Here is a 22,017-nt window from a genome sequence, read left to right as displayed (position 1 = left end):
TCTTAGCCTCCTCTTGTTCTATTTTGGGACTGTTGGGTCACAGATGACTGCAATTGTCTCTCTTTTTTTTTTTTTTTTTTTAAATGTCATCCTTCCATGGCTCTATGTCGATGTCAAGGTCACTTTGCATGTCAAGGTCACAGTGGTGAAAAACAATGGCGCCACATCTCAATAAACGTCACTTCTTATTGACCTCCCCTTAGTCCGTGAGCCCCTTTGGATGTCTGCTTCAAAACACACACACACTTACATTGATATATACACACACGCACACGCACACACTGCTACACACTCTCTTGTCCCCAGCCCTGGTTGCCTAGGAGACAGCTGATGGGTTTCCCATCTCATAAAACAGCACCAATAAGGTCGCGTGACAGCCAAGATGACATTCCAGCGTTGGGGATATATGTCTTCCTCTAGTGGCCAAATTGGGGAACTACCCCAGCTGTGATTCTGCCTAGTAACCCAATCTGCTGACTTCTCCTGTCTGGCACAAGCATTAACATACAGATACATGAAAGAAAGCAGATTACTCTGGAATATACTTTATTCTAAGTGACATATTAGTATATGATATAGACTGTATTGTTATTAGATTTGAAAGCATCGAGTAAAAACACCACATTTGTACACAGCAGCCGGAAGCAGGAAGTGACTTGTGCTTTGAATTCCTAGCGCTATAGGCTAAGTAAAGCCAGGAATGGACCTCAACTTTTAGGGGTTGCTACTGCTAACACTCTTAATTCCAATGTTAAACATCATTTAAATGGAATATAAATCCTATCTAATGGCCTACTGCAGGGGTCAGCAACCTTTACTGTAAAAAGAGCCATTTTACAGCAACTAAATAACAAACAAAAAAACGCACAACATTTGAACTGATGATGAACAAAACAGTGTGTTTGTGTTATTGTTAGTTAGTCTATGTACTGAGGGCACAAGAGCTGCACCATGACAGGAAAAATGAGAGCAACGTCCAATACATAAACATTAATTTTCTTCTGCCTTTCGTCTTCTGTTTTTGGATTAGTTTTTATAATTTTTCATATATATTTTTTAGACTTTTCGGCCTTTCTGTCAAATTTCTCACTTTTTTGGCAATATTATGGACATTTTATGATAATTTTCTGCTTGCATTTTATGGTCACTTTTTGGACATTTTTAAAACTTTTTTTTTTTTTTAAATCTACCTTTCCTATCTCTTTTTATGACAACTTAAAAATTTGGACTGGCATTTTTTGAATATTTAAATATTCATTATTCAGATCAAAATAATTCATTAATTTTAAGAATGTTTTATCTAAAATAGCTCGTAGATGAAAATAAATATGTATGTTAATTTCTACACCTTTTTTTTTTAGAGATCCACAGGGATTCACAGGATGTTGACCAAAGAGCCACATGTGGCTTCAGAGCCGCACGTTGCAGACCACTGACCAACTGTAATGTACGATGGTCTACTGTAGTGACTTGATGGCCTGCCCAAATCACATACTGAAGTATCAAAGGGTTCACTGTTGTCTCAGATGGTCTACTGTAGTGTCGACTGTTCTACTTAGTGTCTAGAGATGATGTATTGTTGTGTAGTGAGTAGGCTACAGACCTGTTCAAAAAATTCACCATTAAAACTGCTGGGCTTTTTTTTTTTTTTTAAGTCAAATGCTGGGTTAAAAATAAGTCATTTTTAAACCAGCAGTTTTAAGGGTGTAGCTGACCAGTGATGGGACATCGTGATTTCATAGGAATGTTAGAGATGTGATCATTTGATAACTTGCAGAGATTTATAGAGATACAGGATTCTTTTTTTCCCCCAATTCTAGCACGAGGCGCAGTATAAATCTGCACAGGGGCAGATTAGACTGGGTTTTGGTATTTTCTTAGGTGCTCGTAGCTTGCTGCATGGCACATAGCTAAGGCCGTCACATAATTGTGCTGCGGCAATAATAAAAATGACGATATGTTCAACGAATTAATTTCTACAATTCACAGGGTTTGATCCACACCCACCACACATGATCGCGGAGAAAATCTGTCTGCCCCTATCAAAGTCACCAAAATCGCGTTACTACCTGCACCAATAGTTAGACATGGTTCCAGCGGGCGTAGTTTTGTCGACTTCCAGCCACCAAATTGTCAGGTGCGCCAGCCAATCGCATGTTAATGGCAATGCCCTCGTTATGCCAGAACCCCCACCTTGCTGCAGAGCGGCCTGCCAAATCTGTCTATCACTATCGAGCTCAGAGTGTTGCAAATTATTTATCTTTTTCTTACCATGTTGATAATTATTGCGAAAAATCATTTACATGATCAGTATATTTACGTAGATGAATATCAATGTTTTTTATAATATAATTAAAGGTAATTTAAGCAAATGTTATATTTCGTATGCATCAAACTTGTGGCCGTTTAATCAGTACTCTAAATGTCAGATGGCTTCGCAGTGTCGAATGGTTTAGTGTCTGATGGCCTACTATCACATTGGCACATGGTCCACTGTAATGTCATATGGTTTACTGTAATATAGAAGTATAATTCAGAATGAACAATCACAAATTTTATCATTACGCCTCAAAACAAGGTCGGCTATTACAAGTGCTTTTGTCCCTTAATGGCCGCCGTACCACACTGAAATGGCCAAATAATCTGAATACGCCCATGACTAAATACAAATATAATCACCGCGCTATACACGACACCTTTTGTGTTTTCACCTCTATGTGCCGATGTGTTAGGAATATCTTGAACAAACAGCGCCCCCGGTGGGCAGGAGGCTGGGAAAAAAAATGCTAGCAAAGCAAAGCAAATTCACTTAATTCCACATTTGGTTTCCCCCTGATTAATGCAAGTACAACCATCACACACTAGTGAACAGTTTGCACCCTTGCTTCAGCAAAGGCGTCCATGTTCAGGGTTGTTTGTAGTACGTCACTCTTCTTAAGATGTTCCTAAACGATCTACTGGCTAATTAAACGTGGTCAACCGTGATAAAGGCCAGGGTGGTCAAAAAGGAGAAAAGTCCACGTCTGCTAACTAGAAAGAGAAAAATAAACAAAATGTCTTTTTGTGGAGATTTAAACAAAATGGTGAAAGGTTTTTGTAAACATTCTGTCATCTAGGCCTCGCACGCTGACTGGATGCTGCCGTTCAGCTCGCCGAGCACGGGCGGCGGAGCGCCGACGTCAGTCATCTCGCCGACGTCAGTCATCTCGCCGACATCAGTCTTCTCGCCAACGTCAGTCATCTCGCCGACGTCAGTCATCTCGCCGACGTCAGTCATCTCGCCGACAATGAAGGTGGGCGCCTCCCCTTTGCCGTTGGCCGGGGCGCTTTCGGGTGGCGGTGCCTGCGACTCCTGGGTGGCCGGCTGGACGAGGGTGGGCTCCTCGTCCAGCCGGCTGGAGATGGACCAGTAAAGGTGAGCGTCCAGCCTGGCGGCAGCCAATGAGAGTTCTCGTGCTGAACAGGAGGGCGTGTACACCTGGAGGGGGATGGCGGATTTAACAATAGCAATTAGCCCTGTATCGTGTGAGAAACCAGTTCGGTGAGCAACAAGGAAGTAACTTAATATTATTATTATTATTATTTTTTATTTTTTTTCTTCTTCTTTTTTTCCCTTCTTCTTCTTATGATAATATAATATATAATAATTTATAATAATAATATTATATATATTATATATGTAATAATATATAATGATAATAATAATAATAGTTATTAATATATATATCTATATGTATAATATATATACATATATATATATAATTATTATTTGATTTTATATATTATATAATAATCAGAAGAAGAAGAAGAAAAAAATATATATATATGTATATATATTTAATTTATCTTTTTCTTCTGATTATTATATAATATATAAAATATAATAATAGTAATAATATTATTATATATAAAATATAATAATATAATACATAATAATAATAATTATTATTATAATATAGCATGAGTGCTCATAACGTGGCCGTTGTACGATTAGGAACCCGAAATTAGAAGTTACCTCGAAGGTGTGATGAAAAGCGCCATAGTCAATGTCAAAGAAGCCCTCAGCCAGCGACATCATGGGACTGAAGCGGTGCCCCCATTGCACCTCCTCAGCCAGGTAGGAGCTCCGAGCCTGGCAAGTCATGCCTGCACACAGGAAGCGTACAGCACTCGCGTTACTCACAGCCGCTTTGGGCCGAAAGCCAAGACAGAACAATTTCAGTGACCCAGCGGGTGATGAACGACGAGCTTTTATTATGAATATTCTCTGCGGCAGAGTTACGACTGAAAAACCTTCATCGAAAGTTGCTGAGCAAGAAAATCAATAGCCGTCTTTATCCCTGTCGCGTCAAAGAATAGCTTCAAACCTTTATCATCCTCTTTGAGGCCGTTTTGCCGCAAGGTATTAATTTAAAGAGCTTTGCTAGGCCACATCTTTTGCAGGTTTAATACCACTTTGAATTTTGATGACCACAATGGGGTTTTTTCAATACGCAAGTGGAAGAAAAAACAATTATAGCTATAAAATGTATTTTTTTGCACTTCAAACCAGGTTTTTTTTTTCAGGTGTTTTGTTTGTGTATGAGGGAAAGTAGGTTCTCAAGCTTAGTGATAGACCGATGTGTTTTTTTCAGGGCCGATATTATCGGTTATTAGTAGTGAAGGAGACCGATAAGCGATATTTCAAGCCGATATCCATTTGCAGTAAAAGAGAAAATATTAGTATCAATTTTTTTTTTAATAACTGTGTTGAAATGCCATTAAGCACGTTTGTTAAGACAACTTCTTCAAAATGTCCACACCTTGAAGGTTTTTCTTTTAACTTTAAATGTCGAAAGAATAGACAGCTTTGTTTAAAAATTCATAAAAATTGCAGGGACCATCCCAGGTCATCACCGTGTGTTAAACTAAATTAAAAACTAAGAAAGTAAAAGTATACCTAAAGTTTTCTATTGTAGATAATGTTTTCCAAAATTCAACATCATTTCTTAATTTGAACAATTTTTTTTAAAATTAAATAATAAGTGTAGGGAGTTCCTTGTGTCAGCATAATCTTTTATAAAGTAAAGTGGAATTTTAAATAATCACATAAATGAAAAGTTCCCTGTATCTCACCGAGTGACAAATGCATGTGAATGTAGCTAATTTGGGGTTTTCGGCAAGGGTTCGTAAAAGGTTTCAAAAGATTTTCGCAGACAGTGAAAAATTGTCTGAACATGTTCAAAATATCTTTGCGACAAGTAAAAACTGTGAACATCTAACAAATCCTGATGAAAACCCCAAATTCACTACATTCGCAAGCATTCACCGAGATGCCAGCTTTGTCGGCCTTCAAATGAGTAAAAAGGCAGATGTCGATATTTGTCGAAACGCCAAATATCTGCACCGATAATCGTCCCGGCCGATAATCGCTCTGTCCCGACTCGAGATTACAATTTTGATGGCAATATGTAGTATCAGCATTCCTCCTTCAAATGTAACTTTTAACTCAAAAGTAGACATTATAAAAAGTTTTCTTTTTAGGATGCGCAAGATTAAACATTTGACGAATGGGATATTCAAAACAACAAAACTACAATTTCAAAGCATTACTCGTTAAAATGTAATGTAAAATGTAAGATGTAAGTAGGGTGGCAAGATTAAAAGTGCAATAATGACTTTTTTGTCAGGCAATTATCATTTTCAAAATTTATGATTTTAGCTTAAAGCTGCTGAAAGCAGAAAATTCCATTTTAAATCACTACTGCCATCTGTGGCCGAAAAATGAAACTGCACACCCACTTCTTCCACATACACAATGCGCACATGACGTCACATCCGTAGACAGAGGGCGGGAAATTCAAACCTGAATCCGGTGTGAAAACTATGCAGGAGTACCCATTGTAAACAGCGAAGGTGTGTTAATCTGCTAATTAGAACGATGTTTCAGTCATAAATGGTCAAATAAAAAGCTTATTGTAAAGATATTTTTTAACAAATTGTTACATAGAGAAATTTTACAGTTAATGTAAAGTGAAAATAAACATCTTTTAAATTTGATACACCAAAGATAAACCCTGCCAAATTTGGATGATTTAAAAATTTGTCACATATATAAAATGAGGTGTGAAAACTTTGTAGTGTAATTGTGGTCTAACGTAATAATTACACATTTACATTATTTTTTCCCTCAAGTACCGTTATATTGTTTTTGATTAGGCATTTTTTCATTCATATCATAATTTTAAGTGCGTGTGCAGGTGAGAGTGGCTGCGCCAAATATTTATGCGGGGAAAAAAATGCCATTCATCCATCCATCTTTTGAGCTGTCCCTTCTTAATATTTCAAAGGTTCAAATTTCTTTCATGATCTCACCTGTTGCCTCCACCATTCCCTCCAGGATGACCACAATCTCAAAGTCCTCCTTCTCCAGCTGCGCCTGCGACATGTCCCAGAAGGGCGAGTGGGTGTCAATCTCGTGCGAGATGACCAGCGGCGACACCAGGAAGAGGCGGTCGTCGCCTGTCTCGAAGCCCACGCTTATGTCCGTCTGGTCCAGGGGGATGAACTCGCCTTCAAAGAGGGGACGCAGAAAGTAAAAACGTCCAATGCGCAGCCCACCACAAAAGCGGTTCGGAAAATGGATGGATGGACTGGATGTCCTAAAAGGCTGCAACACACTTACAACAGATTTATTTTGCTATTCTATTTTGTATACAGTGATAGAGACCGGGCCGGGCCGCAAATAGCTCAAATCCACGTATAATTGACACTCTTTTTTTTTTTTTACCAAAATATTCTCAAAAACGCTGAGAAACCTTTAATATACATTTTCCACGAAAAACGGGCATTGGCGCCCCCCAAAAAAACTCAAACAAAACAACAACAACATTGAAAAATATCAAAAAAAATATGTGAATACAGTGTTCACTCACTTTTCACTTTTCATTCCACGCCCGTGCACAGTAGGTGAATTTTCGCGAAGTAGAGGTTGTTAAAAATATATATATAAATTTGGTTAAATAATAAGGTTAACAATATCCTAATTGTTTGGATGGATAATTACTGATTTTATTTGTGTTTAAAGAAAAAGTATTAAAGCTAAACGTACTTCCATTTTCTGCTGACGTATTTCAGGTGTTTGAGCGAAATAACATGTCCGCCTTCACGGAGCACTATGCAAATGCAATTCACTGTCATCCAAGGCTGGACTAGCCAGTTGGCATTCAGGGCAGATGCCCGGTGGGCCGGCCACTTTTGGGGTCGATGCAGCGCTTTTAATGATTATTTTTCTACATTTTCCTTCTAGAGACTAGCCCACAAAAACATCATCAATAAACATCAGTGGCAGAACTACATGTTAGGCAGGAGTCGGTGGGCCTAAGTCAAAATGCCAGGGCTGATTTTTTTTGGGGGTCCAGTCCAACCCTGCTGCCATCCAAGTGGATTATCAAGCAGGAATGCTGTAAGTTTCCTTTTATTATACTTTATGCATATGAGTGTGAATATTAATACCTATTTTCGTTGAAATGTCGTTTGCAATGGCGCTATAGTGTATGTAGCTGAAAAAAATAAAGTGAGGAAATATGCACAGCTGTGTACAATTTTTGCGCTATAATACCTTGATCTTTTGTTGAGACTTCTAAATTCTAACTTCTAATTTATCCCTGCAGTTCCACGGCACTTTTATTTATTGATTGATTTACACAGTCGGACGCTGCTTTGTAGAGTGGGTTGTTCCATCGCGCAAAACTGGTTGGTCATTAGATAAACGCTGGGCTTTTTCCAGCCCATCGGACACTGAGTGTCTCGGGGGGGGGTTATGGAACAGTGGACCGGCCCAAACATTTGGCGTAATGATGTATTGCATGTGGGGGTCCACTATAAATGTTATTATAGAATTATTTATTAATTTTTTCTCTTTTTTTTTTTTTATAAAAAAAAAAAAAATATATATATATATATATATATATAAAAAAAAAAAAAAAAGTTATTATAGAATTATGACGGCTACATGAGAGCCTGGTAGCAGCCTCACCCTCCTGCGTCTGCTTGGACTTGATGAGCTTGGCCCGCATGTTGGCGCCCACGATGTGCGAGCTGCGCAGGTCGCCCACCCGGAACATCAAGCACAGCTTGTCATCTCGTAGCGAGATGACGGCGTGCTTGGAGAACACCAGCGTCTCGGCCCGCTTGTTGGGCTGCGAAATCTTCACAAACATACAGCCCACCTGCGCCGACACCACATAAAAATTACGTTAGGAAGAAGCTGACAACCAAAATGGCTCACAAGCTGCGTATTTCATAGAATAGGTGTGAAATGCATGGCAGATTCTGCGTTACTTGGACAGACTGGTAGCAGGACCTAATATATTGCATTTTTCAGACTTTACAGTAAGTCACACTGGCTGGTTCTGTGACTGGTTCTACTCAAGCACAACGTGTGTATATTTAAATTAGAGCTCGGACGGTAGCACCAAAAATCCCCATTCCCCTGGTCGTGTTGACTTTTTTGTAGGCAGTTGTCAAATCCTTTACCACTGATGGCATTATCAAAATAAAATAGATATACCAAAAGAAAATATTTTGAATTGATCATTGAGAAGAATAAATCAAAGAAGAAGAAGAAATGGAAGAGAAAAAGAAATCAAAGAAGAAGAAGAAGGAGTGGAAGAGATTTTGATTTTGAAAAAATGATATTTATTTACCGCACTTATTTACATTATTTTCATAACACACAGCTCGGCAAGAGCAATTAAATAAATAGATTTAAAAAAGAATAATGAAAAAAATAAAATGCTTTTACATCAGAACATCACTAAAACATAGCGCCTCCTCATTCACGTCGCACAGTGCCCCGTTAACAGTCCACATCTCACAAAAACTATCCAAATCTCCTGCTCTCTTGTAAAAACTAAAATCAATAAAGAGTCTGGACTTGATCAACTTTTTGCATAGAACCGTGGGATCGACTTCTGCCCCATCCTCAACTTTCCTTTTACGGGACAACCACACACCCATCTTGGCCTGGCTCAAAACAAAGTTTAAAACCCGGCTTTCTCTCTTGATCTGGCCCTTGTGGTTAAAACCATAAATAAAAGAGTGCTTGTGAAAAACGACTTTGCATTGGGTAAACACCCTACCAACCAAATCAAAAACAGCTCGCACTGATAGAAACAATGAAAGACTGTTTCCCTGTGTCCACAGAAGGGGCAGGCATCCTCCACGGCTGGATTTATCACGGATATAAAGGAGTTCACGGGCACGATGCCGTTGAACATCGCCGTGTTTTTCTTGACCACTGGGGCCTTGTATAAGGTGCCCCAAGCTGGCTTCAGTTTATCGTCTATAACTCTCCTCCATGGAGTGTCCAAGCGTCCGTTAAGTTTATTTTTATGTAAGGTTTTAAGTTTAAGTTTAAGTTTAAGTTTAGGTTTGTTCGGTAGAATTGTTTTCCGGGCCGGCTCCCAAAGAAACTGCTGGAATGGCCGCAGTCACCCAAGTCTGGGAGCAGGCCGATGTGGGGGAAGTCGTCCTCTGGGTTTGGAGTTAGGGAACCACTGCCATACAGACTGAGGAGGGAGCGCTCATGTCCAGCCAGTCTTCCTTTCCAGTGGTTCAGCAGCTGGTTGACGACCCTCAAGGAATGTATCAACCGGAATGGAGGCCAGCGGAGCGGGGTCCTCGAGACTGGGACCGGTCAGCTCCACTACTCTGCCAAGCGTTGCGACCCCTGCAGCTTGAAGGGTCTTGGACAGAGTCGCTCCCCCCCCCCAGCTAGGGTAGTCCAGCAGGGTTCCCTGCAGGACAGGTTCTTGCATGAGCCAGTACAGTGAGTCGGCCTGCTCCGCCCGCTGTTTTCTCAGGAAGTTCCAGACTTTGAAAGCACTCCGATAGAAACAAGGCAGAGAAGCTGTGCTCGTGCGAGACAAGTCCATTAAAAACAAACTGAAATCCAGGCCATACAAACCTAAATGCTGCAGGGTGCATCGGGCTAATGGTCTCCACAGAACATCCTTGGGGCCAGTCAGGAGCCTTTGTATAAACTGGAGTCTGAAAGCAGCGCCCCTGCTGGCAAAATGCACCAAGCCCTGCCCCCCATCTTCTTTAGGGAGGAAAAGGATGCTCTGTGGAACCCAGTGCCTCCTGCCCCCCCCCAAAAGAAATCAATTAAAATGCGCTGCAACTCTTCCAGGAGAGAGGCTGGAGGGTCCAAGACCATTAGTTTGTGCCACAAAGAAGACGAGACTAAGTTGTTGACGATGAGGGTTCTGCCCCTGTAAGACATTTTTGGCAGCAACCATTTCCACCGTTTTAACCTCCCCCTCACCGTCTCCAACACATTATCCCAGTTTTTCTTTTTGTAGGTCTCATCCCCCAAAAAGATGCCCAGATATTTAAAACCCCCAGTTTTCCATTCCAGTTCGCCCGGCAATTTGAGCTTGGTCTTCAGCCCCTCTCCCACCATGAGAGCCTCGCTCTTCCCCCAGTTCCCTTGCGAAGATGAAATAAAACCAAACTCTTTCACAACTTTTCTTAACGTATCAATGTCCTCTTGCGACTTAGTTAAAACCACTACATCGTCAGCATAGGCAGACAGTTTGAAAGACATACAACACTGGGGGATGTACACACCGTTGAAATTTTCCCTTAACTTGTGGAGCAGAGGCTCTATGGACAGAGAATAAAGCATCCCCGAGAGAGAGCAGCCCTGCCTCACCCCCCTCCGGACGTCGAAGGGGGCACTCAGACCACCATTTATTTTAAGAACGCTCTCAATGTCACAATAAAACACCCGGATCATGGCTACAAAGTCAGGGCTGAAACCAAAGGCGCCCATGGTTTGCCACAGGTACTGGTGTTCAACCCTGTCGAAAGCCTTTTCCTGGTCTATGGAAATAAGACCAGTCCCAAAAGCCAAGGAATTGCAGAGTTCCAAAAAATCCCGAATTAGATTGACATTGTCACTAATGAACCTGCCCGGCACGCAGTAGGTCTGATCAGGGTGGATGATGGACGACATCAACCCTCGCAGCCTAAGGGCCAGCGCTTTGGACAAGATCTTGTAATCGGAGCACAGCAAGGACACAGGCCTCCAGTTCTTAATGTCCTGCAAGTCTCCCTTCTTTGGTAGCAGGGTGATGACGGCCCTCCTGCAGCTCAACGGGAGTTTCCCCTTTTTGACGCTGTCGTTCATCACGGCAAGCAAGTCCGGTCCGACAATCGGCCAGAAGGACTTGTAAAAGTCCACCGAAAGGCCGTCAATGCCAGGAGCCTTGCCACACTGCAGGCTCCCCAGGGCAGCTTCCAGCTCCTCGAGCCTCACCGGTGCCGCCAACTGGGGGGTTTGCTCATTGGCTCACCTGAGGGAGACCGCTTAGAAATTTGCTGTGTGCATCTGGATTGTTTGACCGCTCATTCCTATAGAGGTCTCTGTAGAAACCGGCAGCATATTTCCTGATCCCAGAAGAATCTGAGACTTCGGAACAGCTACCCGTGCGTAAGCAATGAATGATCTACCTTTGTCCATTTTGCCCACTGCCGGCAACAGTTTAACTGCGTGCCGGCGAGTGAGACGCTCGAACTCGGCAGAGGGCGTTTCCGCCACCGGCATGTTGCCTACCGGCGACGCCGGTCCACCACCAAAAAAACACCGACACTAACCACTAAGTTTTTTACAAAAAAAACTACAAGATAAAGAAAAACTTATTACACATCAATTTCAAAAAAAGATGAAAAAAGTACCAAAAAACGCTCAAAATTCCGCACTTCTCCCTCTCTCCACCCCTCCCACTCCTCACAGAAGAAGAAGCAGAAAAAGAAGCAGAAGAACAAAAGCAGGTGGAAGAAGACAAAGGCTATTTTTCAATATGCATTCTTGTCCGAGATGTCTTGAAACGCCATCAGTCGCGACCCAAGTACTGTTCCAATTGCAAGTGCGCAAAAGCCATAAGGGTCCAGCAAAAGTCGGGACGGAATACCCGGATGTTATTCTTACTGCGAGCTTCCTGGTTCTGACGCATTGCCGTAACTGTGTACCGCGTGACTAGATGTTATATAATTATGAGTAATATATTAAAGAAGGATCATTTCAAATTATACATGGAATTTATCCAATTTAGAAATTGGAGAGAAAAAAGTTCTGGAAAGACACCGATGTGAGCTGCAGGTTTTGATCTGATTCTCCTGAAATTGTAAATTATCTTTGAATATATAGTAAATCATCTTTAATATATATTAATATATTTATATAATATTGTAAATTGAGTTGTGTAAAAATGGACGAGATTTAATAAAGTTGTAAAGAACACGTTGAATATTTCTTATTATTTACGCTCATAAAAGGGGAGGAATACAATACTTCCAAACGTGATGCTGGTGGGGGGGCAGCAATGCACATGAAATGAAAGAAGAAGAACAAATGTGATGCTCCTCCGCTGCCATGCGTTCCTTGAAGTACCAAATGCATCTTGGGATATTTCCTCTATGCATGATTGGTTTAAGCTAGCAAAAAAGAACGACATACGGGAAATCCGTGTGGTCTTGGCTTATGCATACTTCCGATTGGAAGAGTACTTGGGGCGCCACTGATGACGTCTCACAAAATCACAAGGACGTAAGTAAGGTTTTGAACCCATGTATGTTGTAAAAACACATTTTGAAACATCAACATAGTAGTACAAATTGATTGAAAGCAAGTCACATGATAAAACTGCGATGAAGCAGAAATCAAAGAAGAAAAAGACGAAGAAGAAGAAGAAGAAATGGAAGCAGAAGACGAAATCAAAGAAGAAGAGGATGGAGGAAAATGAAGCAGGAAGCAGAAGAAGTAGTGGTAGTCATGGCAACGAATGTATGCGCTGCAAACAAGGATTTAAAGCATCCAAAAGCGGTGCAATAAAAAAACAATTTATTTCTATTTAATATAAAATATAACACATGCGCACCATGAAGGCGTTGACCATGGATCCCAGGATGGCCTGCAGCAGCAGCAGCATGGTGCCCACGGGACACTGGTCGGTAATGACGCGGTGGCCGTAGCCGATGGTGGTCTCCGTCTCGATGGAGAAGAGGAAGGCCGAAATGAAGTTATTGACATTGTTGACGCACGGTGTCCACGTCTCGTCCTCCAGGTGATCCAGATCGCCCCTGAGGACGATGATTGGCGGCAAACGCCAAAATCGAAAAAACATGGTGGTCATTGTGCTAAATTGAAAAACCCCGATTGAAAGCGTAACGCACGGACAATGTCATGACGCATATAGACGTCATTTCCACTTTTCTACGGTCAATAAAAGACAATATATTCATGTCACACACCACACTGAATAAAATGTTTCCTCCTTGCTCCAAAAGTGTGGTTCTTTGCTACGTCGTCACATATACACGTGTATATATATATGTGATTATATACACACTGTGTCATTCCATATAGAAAGAAAATAACGTGAAAATGCCGCGGAGAAATCAATGTATTCAAGTAAGACTCATTTAGCGAGTGGGACGGCGCCGCCCATATGAGTCGCTCCTGTACTCCAAAGACCAAGAGTTGTTGCAAATAGAAATGAGTGAAGAAGAAAAATAATAATAATGGAGAACTGGCAGAAGACAAACAAATTCCTTGTTTAATTGTGGTACGGTATTCTGAATGCGTTTTATATAAACAAGAATTTCGGTTACGAAAGGGTAACCCAGGGGTTTTATACAGGTTTTTAAAAACCCAAATAAGAGCATATTAGGTTTTTTGAACGGGTTTACATGGCCTTAAAAAACCCGAACATTGCCGATATCCGTTATTGCCTGCATGTATACGTACTCATTGAAATTATTGATCAATCAATAAAACACGGACATGAAATGTAACATCATATAATGTAATGATAAATTGCTGTTTTTTTTTTAACTCTTCACATGCAGAGGACAGGAAAGAATACTAGGGGGCAGCAGTGCGGCACTGCCTCCCTTGCCTACCCTGACCGCACGTGCCTGCCTTCTGTTGTTGTTGTTGGCAAGGCGTCATAAGTGGATTACTTTTGAGTTATTTATAATATTGTATGATTGTACAATAACTAAAGAGCAATTTCATCACATAATTGAGTTAAATGAGATATTCATAATATTGGGAACATCGCTCATTATGACGCAGTGCAGTTGGACATTATTAATGAATTTACCATGGAAATTTCTGAAATATTTCGGTATTAAAAATGCTTTTTTTTTGCACTACAAATTTATAATTTTCCATTTTTAACAAAGTTGTACTTTGCAAAACAAAAATTGTGTTTGACTTTAAACCCAAAAAATGTTAATTAAATGTAAAAACTAGTTTCAAATGTAATTCCTTTTGATCATTAACATATATATATATATATAAAATGTTTAACTTAAACAATTTTAATTTCAAGCATAAAACTGTCATTTAAAAAATATATATATTTCAAGTGCAAAAATTCTTATTTTAAATAATTTCATTGCAAACGGAGTTTTTATTATAAAAATTAAAATATATGTAATTTTAAGTGGGCAGGTTTTGGCACGTGTTTACATGGCCTTAAAAAACCCGAACATTGCCTATATTTGTTTTTTAAAAGAGTTATTGCCTGCATGTATACGTACTCATTGAAATGATTGGATTCAAAAAGAAAATCAATAAATCACGGACATAGAACTAAAATGTAACATAATTTAATGTAATCATAAGTTGCTGATTTTTTCAACTCTTCACATGAAGAGGACAGGAAAGAATACTGGGGGGCAGCGGTGCCTCTCTTGCCTACCTTGACCGCACATCCCTGCCTTCTGTATTGGTACCTTTCACGCTGAGCGGCGAAACCAGAACGATCTGGCTTTGATGTGCAGTGTGAAAGGGGCTTATTATGGCTCTCCGACCATCGAACGGCGTTAAATTAACCATTTAGTTCCTGTACTTTTCACGAGGAATACCTACACCAATTTTGAACTATCCTTGTAAAAGTGAAGCTTCTCACTGATGTGCGCCTCAATGTAAGTCAACAGAACTTTCTTGTGTTCTGCAGTTACAAGGCAACACCATTAGGACTACTAGTTAATATGTATGATTAACCGAGTAAAGGAGGAAGCTAATCAATCTATCAAAGTGGGGTTAATGTTCATTTATACCATCCGTGTCTTTTATATGAAGCGGTGTCTGCGACCGAGGAAGTGCAGAAGTAGCAGCTCGTTCTCTGCCGCAGCTGCCGTTGGCTCTCCATTGATACGATAAGGTCAAGATTTTACGAGGTGGGCCCCTTAGCTAATTAGAGCGCGGCTCCTGCAGGAAGTGACACGTGGCCGTAATGCCACGACTGCTTCGTCATCATTTTTTTCCTTTTTCTTTTTAGCCTTCGCAGCATAAACGGTTCAAAGGAGGCGAGGCAGCCCCCGGAGGTCGTTTAATTAAAAGATGCGCTTGTGTTGTATTGACGTCCCGCCAAGTGACGGATTGGGCGCTCCATTAGTCGTGTCTGGCAATAAATAAGACGCCACAAGGCGAGTACAGAGCAGCTTTGCTCGACGTACGCCATCGCTAATGCCCGCTAAATAATTACCTAATTGTCTTGAAGACAAATAGTGTGCCAATTAGCATTTTGAGCAGTGCGGCAGAAAATAAAACGTTATAAATATTGTTGGCAAGGTGTCGTAAGTAAAGTGGATATTACTTTTGAGTTATTCATAACATTGTATCATAACTAAAGAGCAATTTCATCACATAATTTAACTAAATGAGATATTCATAATATTGGGAACACCTCTTACAATGATGCAGTGCAGTTGGACATTATTAATGAATTTACCATGGACATTTCTGAAATATTTCAAATATCGGTATTAAAAATGCTTTTTTTCCCCCCACATCACAAATTCATAATTTTTCATTTTTAACAAAGTTGTACTTAAAGTTTGACTTTAAACAAAAAATATTAATTAAATGTAAAAACTTGTTTCAAATGTCATTTCTTTTGTATATATTTTCATTTTAATCATTAACAACATATTTATATATATTTTTCAAATGTTTAACTTACATTTTTTATTTTTTTTATTTCAAGTGCAAACATTCTCATTTTAAGCACAAATATTTTCGTAGTAATTGTATTGTGAGGTTTTGTCATAAAATTTTAAATATATGTCATTTTAAGTGTATTAGATTAACTTTAACCCTGGATAACCCAAGAACCCTTTTCTTCTTTGGAAAATTATGAATTATACATTAAATGACTGCTATAAGTTCACTGAACACCAAAATATATGTTTTTTCAATTTTAACCCTTTTTTTAAACTAGCTCAGAGTTGCTAATTTATCAAAATATATATATAAAACATACTCCTAGGCATTCTGCAACATGATATGAAATAAATTAACAAAAAAAACAAAATGTTACCATCTGATGGTTTGCTGAGAAGACGGTTTTGTTTGGATTGATTTCCAGCTCAACAAAATTGGCATGTTGCCAGCCATCTTGTCACCACTCTGGCTCATGTAAGTGCAATATTCATCCACGAGATGACCCTATGCAGGGGTCAGAAGTGGCACTCTGGACTTTTGAAGTTAAATTTGTAAAAAAAACAAAAAAAAACGGTCTTTGTTATTTGAGTAGCAGAATTTATAGGGGCCAAATTTGACCCCGTGGGTTCTCCAGGGTTAAATGCAAAAAAAAGTTCACATTGAAACATTAAAACCTAATTTAGTGTCATGTAAAATTGAATGTCAAATGTTTGATTTTAAAGTAGAATGTCTGATTTTAAATGTCAAAAAGAGTCTTTTCACACTTAACAATTTGAGTCACAACTGTAAAAGGGGTCATTTTCAATGAACAATTAGAATTTTAATCATGTAAATTCTCAATTTTAAACATGAACAGTTCATTTTAAACATCCATTTTGTATAACGCTTGTCATAACTAATAATGCAGGCAAGCTGGAGCCCACAAGCTGGCCCATCTCAGCAAATCAAATGTAATAATTGTAATTGTAAACCAAAAGGATTGAATTTGGAAAAAATAATCAACAATAAGCCTTGTGAGACAAAATACTAATGAAATAAATGGATGAAGGGGCAACGCTCACCTGCAGTAGGCGATGAGGTACCAGATGGCCCCGAAGAAGAGCCACGTGACGGCGTAGGCCATGACAAAGACGAAGAGCGAGCAGCGCCAATTCAGATCCACCAGCGTGGTGAAGATGTCGGTCAGGTAGCGGTACGTCTCCCGCATGTTGCCGTGCTGCACGTTGCAGCGGCCGTTCTTCTCCACGTAGCGCTGTCTCTTGCGGCGCGTGCGAACTGGTACAAAGATACCAAGAGTCACGCTTATACATGACCCGCATAATTGGTTCCCCCAAAACCAGTAGCAATAGGAATTTAGCTAATTTTGCTAACACTGGCTATTCAAATTCAAATTTGTACTCCGTTACATAACATGACTGTTAATGACTAGCATGAAACGCTAAGCTACATGAAATTTAGCAGGCTTGTCTATCCCTAGTTGACCAACATTTTGTTTTGAAACAGACATTTTGGGGTAATTTTTGGTTTTCCGGGTTCTTTCCAAAACGAACTCCTGAAGATTGTGTCCGGTTGCTAACCACTTAAGGCCTTTTCATACTGCACTTCTTAGACGAGCACAGTATGTGCTGCAAGAGCACGACAGCAGAACTCAATGCTGCGCCACAACGTGCAAGTTCGCCATTTGCCGTCACGGCACGATTGCCGTCGGGGTGCAAACAGCAATGAACCACCCAGAAGGAAAGGATCCATGGTTACTTCCTGGTAGGCTTAACACTTCCAAATATGGGCAAGCTTGCCCCGAAGCGCCGTCATCCATACGCCCTGCCCTGATGAACACCAAGAAAAGCAAGTGCAATGTGAAAAGGCCTTTATACTAGACATCTGGACAATGCTAAATAGCAATAAATGTTAGTTTTGCCATTTAGTTTAAGTTTAATGACTCAACCGAAGTCAACCTTACACATTTCTTGACAATAAAATGTTATATGTGACCTCACTAGTCTAAACATAAGTTCATTCTGATTAATATTACATTTGTGGAATATGAGTTATAAAGCAAAATCCAGCCGTTTTTATCCATCACAGGCGGCGGCCATTTTGCCACTTGCTGTCGATTGAAGATGACATCACAGTTGCTCAGGGCTCAGGCAACCAATCACAGCTCACCTGTTTTCTGAAGCTAAGCTTTGATTGGTCGTTACCTGAGACCTGAGCAACTACGTGATGTCATTTTCACTTGACAGCAAGTGACAAAATGGCCACCTTCTTATATTGATAAAAACTGCTAGATTTTGCTGCTTAACTCATATTCCGGAAAATTTACCAGAATACCATATTTAGACAAGTGGAACTAGTAGAACATATCAAGAATTATTTGGAGAGTTGACTTCGCCTTCAAGTCAGCTCCACCAGGTCACTAAACAATATAAAAATTGGCAGGCATGAGTAGAACCACAAAAAGCCAAAAAAACAACAACATGAAAAGTCTCAGAATCACATCAAATGTTTCACTGAGGAACATGAATATTTGGTAGGCATGAGTAGACTCACAAAAACGTCATGGACAAGAAAATCTTGAAAATATACGGTAAGTCTATGATTTTAGTTTATAGCGGCTAATTTAGCCATTTTCAGGAGTCCTGCAAAGTTTAACTTGTCAGACATATTTTTTTCCCAATTGCTACTAAATTTGAAATACAAGATAGATGGGTCAAGAATTTGAGTTTTCATTTATGTGGTGGTTGATAAAACATAAAAATCTAACATCTTAACTCCACTATGATGGAGCCTGACCAATCGTCCTGAAGGCCACTTACCCCATCCAAATCGCCCTCTCTCCTTCTCCGGCCCTTGGGTTTTCTTCCTGGTCTGATTGGCTGTGGCCTCCCGCTCTGCCATCTTGGATTGGAACGACCGTTTCACCTTGGCCGCCTCGGTGGTGACGACGTGGCCCAGCTCCTCAGACACGTTGAAGACACCACAGCCGTCTGCAGGGGGGATGGGGGCCTCGGTGACCGCCTCCGGCTCCCCTTCCGGCTTGTGGTCCACAGGCAGTGAGAGCGAGTCCGGACGCGGGGGCAGGACGGAGTTCTCCACAGCCATAATACTTGCGTGTGTGTGTGTGTGTGTGATTGTGTTATTGAAATGTCACTTTGGCTCACTCTGTCCACTGGATGCTTGTTGTACTAGCATTTGTTTGCTGAAATATGAGAAGGAAAACATGCAAGTCAGGCTATTGTTCAGTCACAATGACTGATTCGTTCATCTCATCTCATCGGCTTGCCTGCACTCGCAAAATAAAGTGGAAGTCGACCTTAAACCTTTCTTCAGAATTAGATGTTATATGTGAGCTCACTAGTCTAAACAAGACATTCTGATTAATATTACATTTGTGGAGTATGAGCTATGAAGCAAAATCCAACCATTTTTATCCATTTTGCCACTTGCTGTCGACTGAAGATGACGTCAATGTTGCTCAGGGCTCAGGGAACGACCAATCACAGCTTACCTGTTTTCTGAAGCTGAGCGGTGATTGGTTGTTACCTGAGACCTGAGCAACATTGATGTCATCTTCAGTCGACAGCAAGTGGCAAAATGGCCGCACCCTGAGATGGATAAAAACGGCTGGATTTTGCTGCTTAACTCATATTCCACTAACGCAATATTAACCAGAATGCCATATTTAGACTAGTGGGGCTGCAAACAACATATTATTGTCAAAAACATTTTTTGGGGCTGACTTCCCCCCTTTAATATTTATTTAGAGTGCCTTGCCTCCATCATCTGCCGTCTTTCGCATCACCAGCAACAAACTTTTGTCATCCAAAAATTGTATCAGCTCTGCAGCTTTGGCATTTATCTGCTTCATTTTCAACAGGCCAATGACCAATCACAGCTCAGATTCAGAAAACAGGCGAGCTGTGATTGGTCGTTGTCTGAGCCCTGAGCAACTGTGATGTAATCTTCAGTCAACGGTAAGTGGCATAATGTGATGGATAAATACAGTTGGCTTTTGCTGCAGAACTCATATTCCACAAATGTAATATTAATCAGAATGTCATGTTTAGACTAGTGAGGTCACATATAATATATATTGTCAAAAAAATGTTTAAGCTTGACTTCCACTTTTCTGAGCCCCGTCAAAAAGGAGTTTACTTTAACAGCTACTCGTCTCAGTCAGCCGCTGACTGATTACGCTAGCCGTTAGCTTGCTCGCACTAGACTCATTTGCAGCTTCTTTCTGGTGATAAAATCGCAGTATTTTTACCAGAGGTGGTCAAAACTGTCAGTGACGATTGCCCACCTCTCGGCAAGTGCTTCCGCATTTTCTGCGAGCGCTTCATGACGCAAAGCTTCAAAAAAATACACGGACTGACCACCGACTGAAGTAGGTTTACGTCCGTCGATCCAGGTCAGTACGGAGTCAGACGGTACTTCTCAGTCCGTGCATTTTGACGCTCCGCGTCATATAAGACTCAACGAAAATGCGGAGCCACTCACCGAAAGGTGGGCATCCGTCACACTGATGGGCCAATGTAACGACAGTTTTGACTAAGGAGCTAGCGGGCCAGCTAGCCCTATACGCCTGCACCTTGTAATTACATATTTCAAGAATTTCCCTTCACTAATCAACCTCAGCTTTGCTACTTAAAAAACATATTACCAATACCAGCTGCTAAACTTGTCACCGGGAATTAATTTTAATTTTTTCCCCCATGGATGGCGTCATGAATCAGTCATCATATTAAAATTATGAATAAATGCGTTTATGTGTGTGCGTAACACTAACTGCAAGTTGCCTTCACACAATTAATTTGTCCTCTTTTTTTCCATTTCATTCGATAACAATGGATTGAAAAACTTTGTTATGAAGCCAGAAAATGTAATTTACCCGTCTGTGTGTCTGTTTGTCTGTCCAGTCTACAGTACAGTGAACAAGTGGTTATGTCTGCCTCACAGTTCTTACGTTGTTGTTTTTTTTTTTTTAATCCAACATTGAAACACCATGCATATCAAATAATATTTAAAAATGTATATCCTATTGAGATTTTAAAAGTTTTGTCCTTTTTTTTAAGCACATTTGGAATTGGAGTAATCCGAAAGTAATTAAACGTAATCAAGTTACATTACTTTAATGTACTGGATCCTGGGTTATGTTGCTAACTCTATTTTTTAAGTTACTTGTAACTTTATCGGAATACTGTTTCTTTTTTGTAAATAACACTAGCACGCTGAAGTCACATAATACCAATTTGAACAGCAAGTTTGGTTGACTTTTGAGGCATACTTATTTTATTTAGTTATTTATTTGTTTATTGTTATCATTATTATATTATATTATATTATATTATATATATATATATATATATATATATATATAATTTTGTCTATGTGCGCGTGTGTGCGTGCGTGCGTGTGCGTGCGTGCGTGCTATTTAATGTGCATTGCTATTGCTATCACAGGCAGGCCGTTTCAGGTGTCTTACATAATGCACGCAGCAGGGCCTGATGTTTCAAAAACTATCTCTTATCATTATTATTACGAATAATAACGCGTCTATTTGCACAACACAAAAGATTTATGTTGGTGTGCGTCCATCGTGAGGCTGATGAGAGACAATCACAATGACGCACGATCACAAATTGGCCACAATTGGTGAACGGGGTACCCAAGCAACGGTGCACATTTGCCCAACAAAGTGGTTGTTTATAAAAAATACTGAAATATCTCACCTGATTAGTTTAACGTCATTTGAAGAAGAAGGTGGGTATTCTTCGTGTGGAACGGTGGATCGACGCGTCGGTCCATTTTCGGCATCGATCCGGTGGATCCTCTAGGACCGAGAGGACAAAAGAAGAGCTCCTCAACCCTGAAAATAGACCTTGCACGTCCGCCTTTCGGAGGCTAGCGACTCGCGGTGGCCGTGTGGTAGAGGAGTCTTCCGCGGTGCGTGGATGCGATGGAGGCGGTCAGGTGTCAGCCCAGCCCCTCGAACCGAGCATTGCCTTGCATTG

General features: G+C 40.4%; 1 protein-coding gene across 2 annotated transcripts; it reads right to left on the bottom strand.

Moving 5' to 3' along the window:
• Positions 1 to 529: 529 nt before the first annotated feature.
• Positions 530 to 22,005, bottom strand: kcnj9 (potassium inwardly rectifying channel subfamily J member 9). Of its 2 annotated transcripts, XM_086073248.1 has the most exons (9): positions 21,736 to 22,005; positions 18,820 to 19,202; positions 17,065 to 17,278; positions 12,927 to 13,128; positions 8,018 to 8,210; positions 6,355 to 6,552; positions 4,016 to 4,146; positions 3,401 to 3,478; positions 3,134 to 3,369 (listed from the first exon to the last, which is right to left on the bottom strand). In XM_086073248.1, exons 2-9 carry the CDS (start codon positions 19,103 to 19,105, stop codon positions 3,274 to 3,276), a joined length of 1,398 nt encoding a protein of 465 aa, XP_085929374.1. In that variant the 5' UTR covers positions 19,106 to 19,202; positions 21,736 to 22,005; the 3' UTR covers positions 3,134 to 3,273. The 2 variants fall into 2 exon arrangements, with proteins under 2 accessions (XP_085929364.1, XP_085929374.1); XM_086073238.1 differs by having other exon boundaries at positions 530 to 3,478.
• Between the last annotated feature and the right edge of the window lie 12 nt (positions 22,006 to 22,017).

Source organism: Leptonotus elevatus, chromosome 1 (assembly GCF_054856555.1).
Source record: "Leptonotus elevatus isolate MCC_2025b chromosome 1, RoL_Lele_1.0, whole genome shotgun sequence".
Classification (NCBI taxonomy): Eukaryota; Metazoa; Chordata; class Actinopteri; order Syngnathiformes; family Syngnathidae; genus Leptonotus; species Leptonotus elevatus.
The sequence above is the reverse complement of the archived record's forward strand: the minus strand, read 5'-3'. Positions and strand labels throughout refer to the sequence as shown.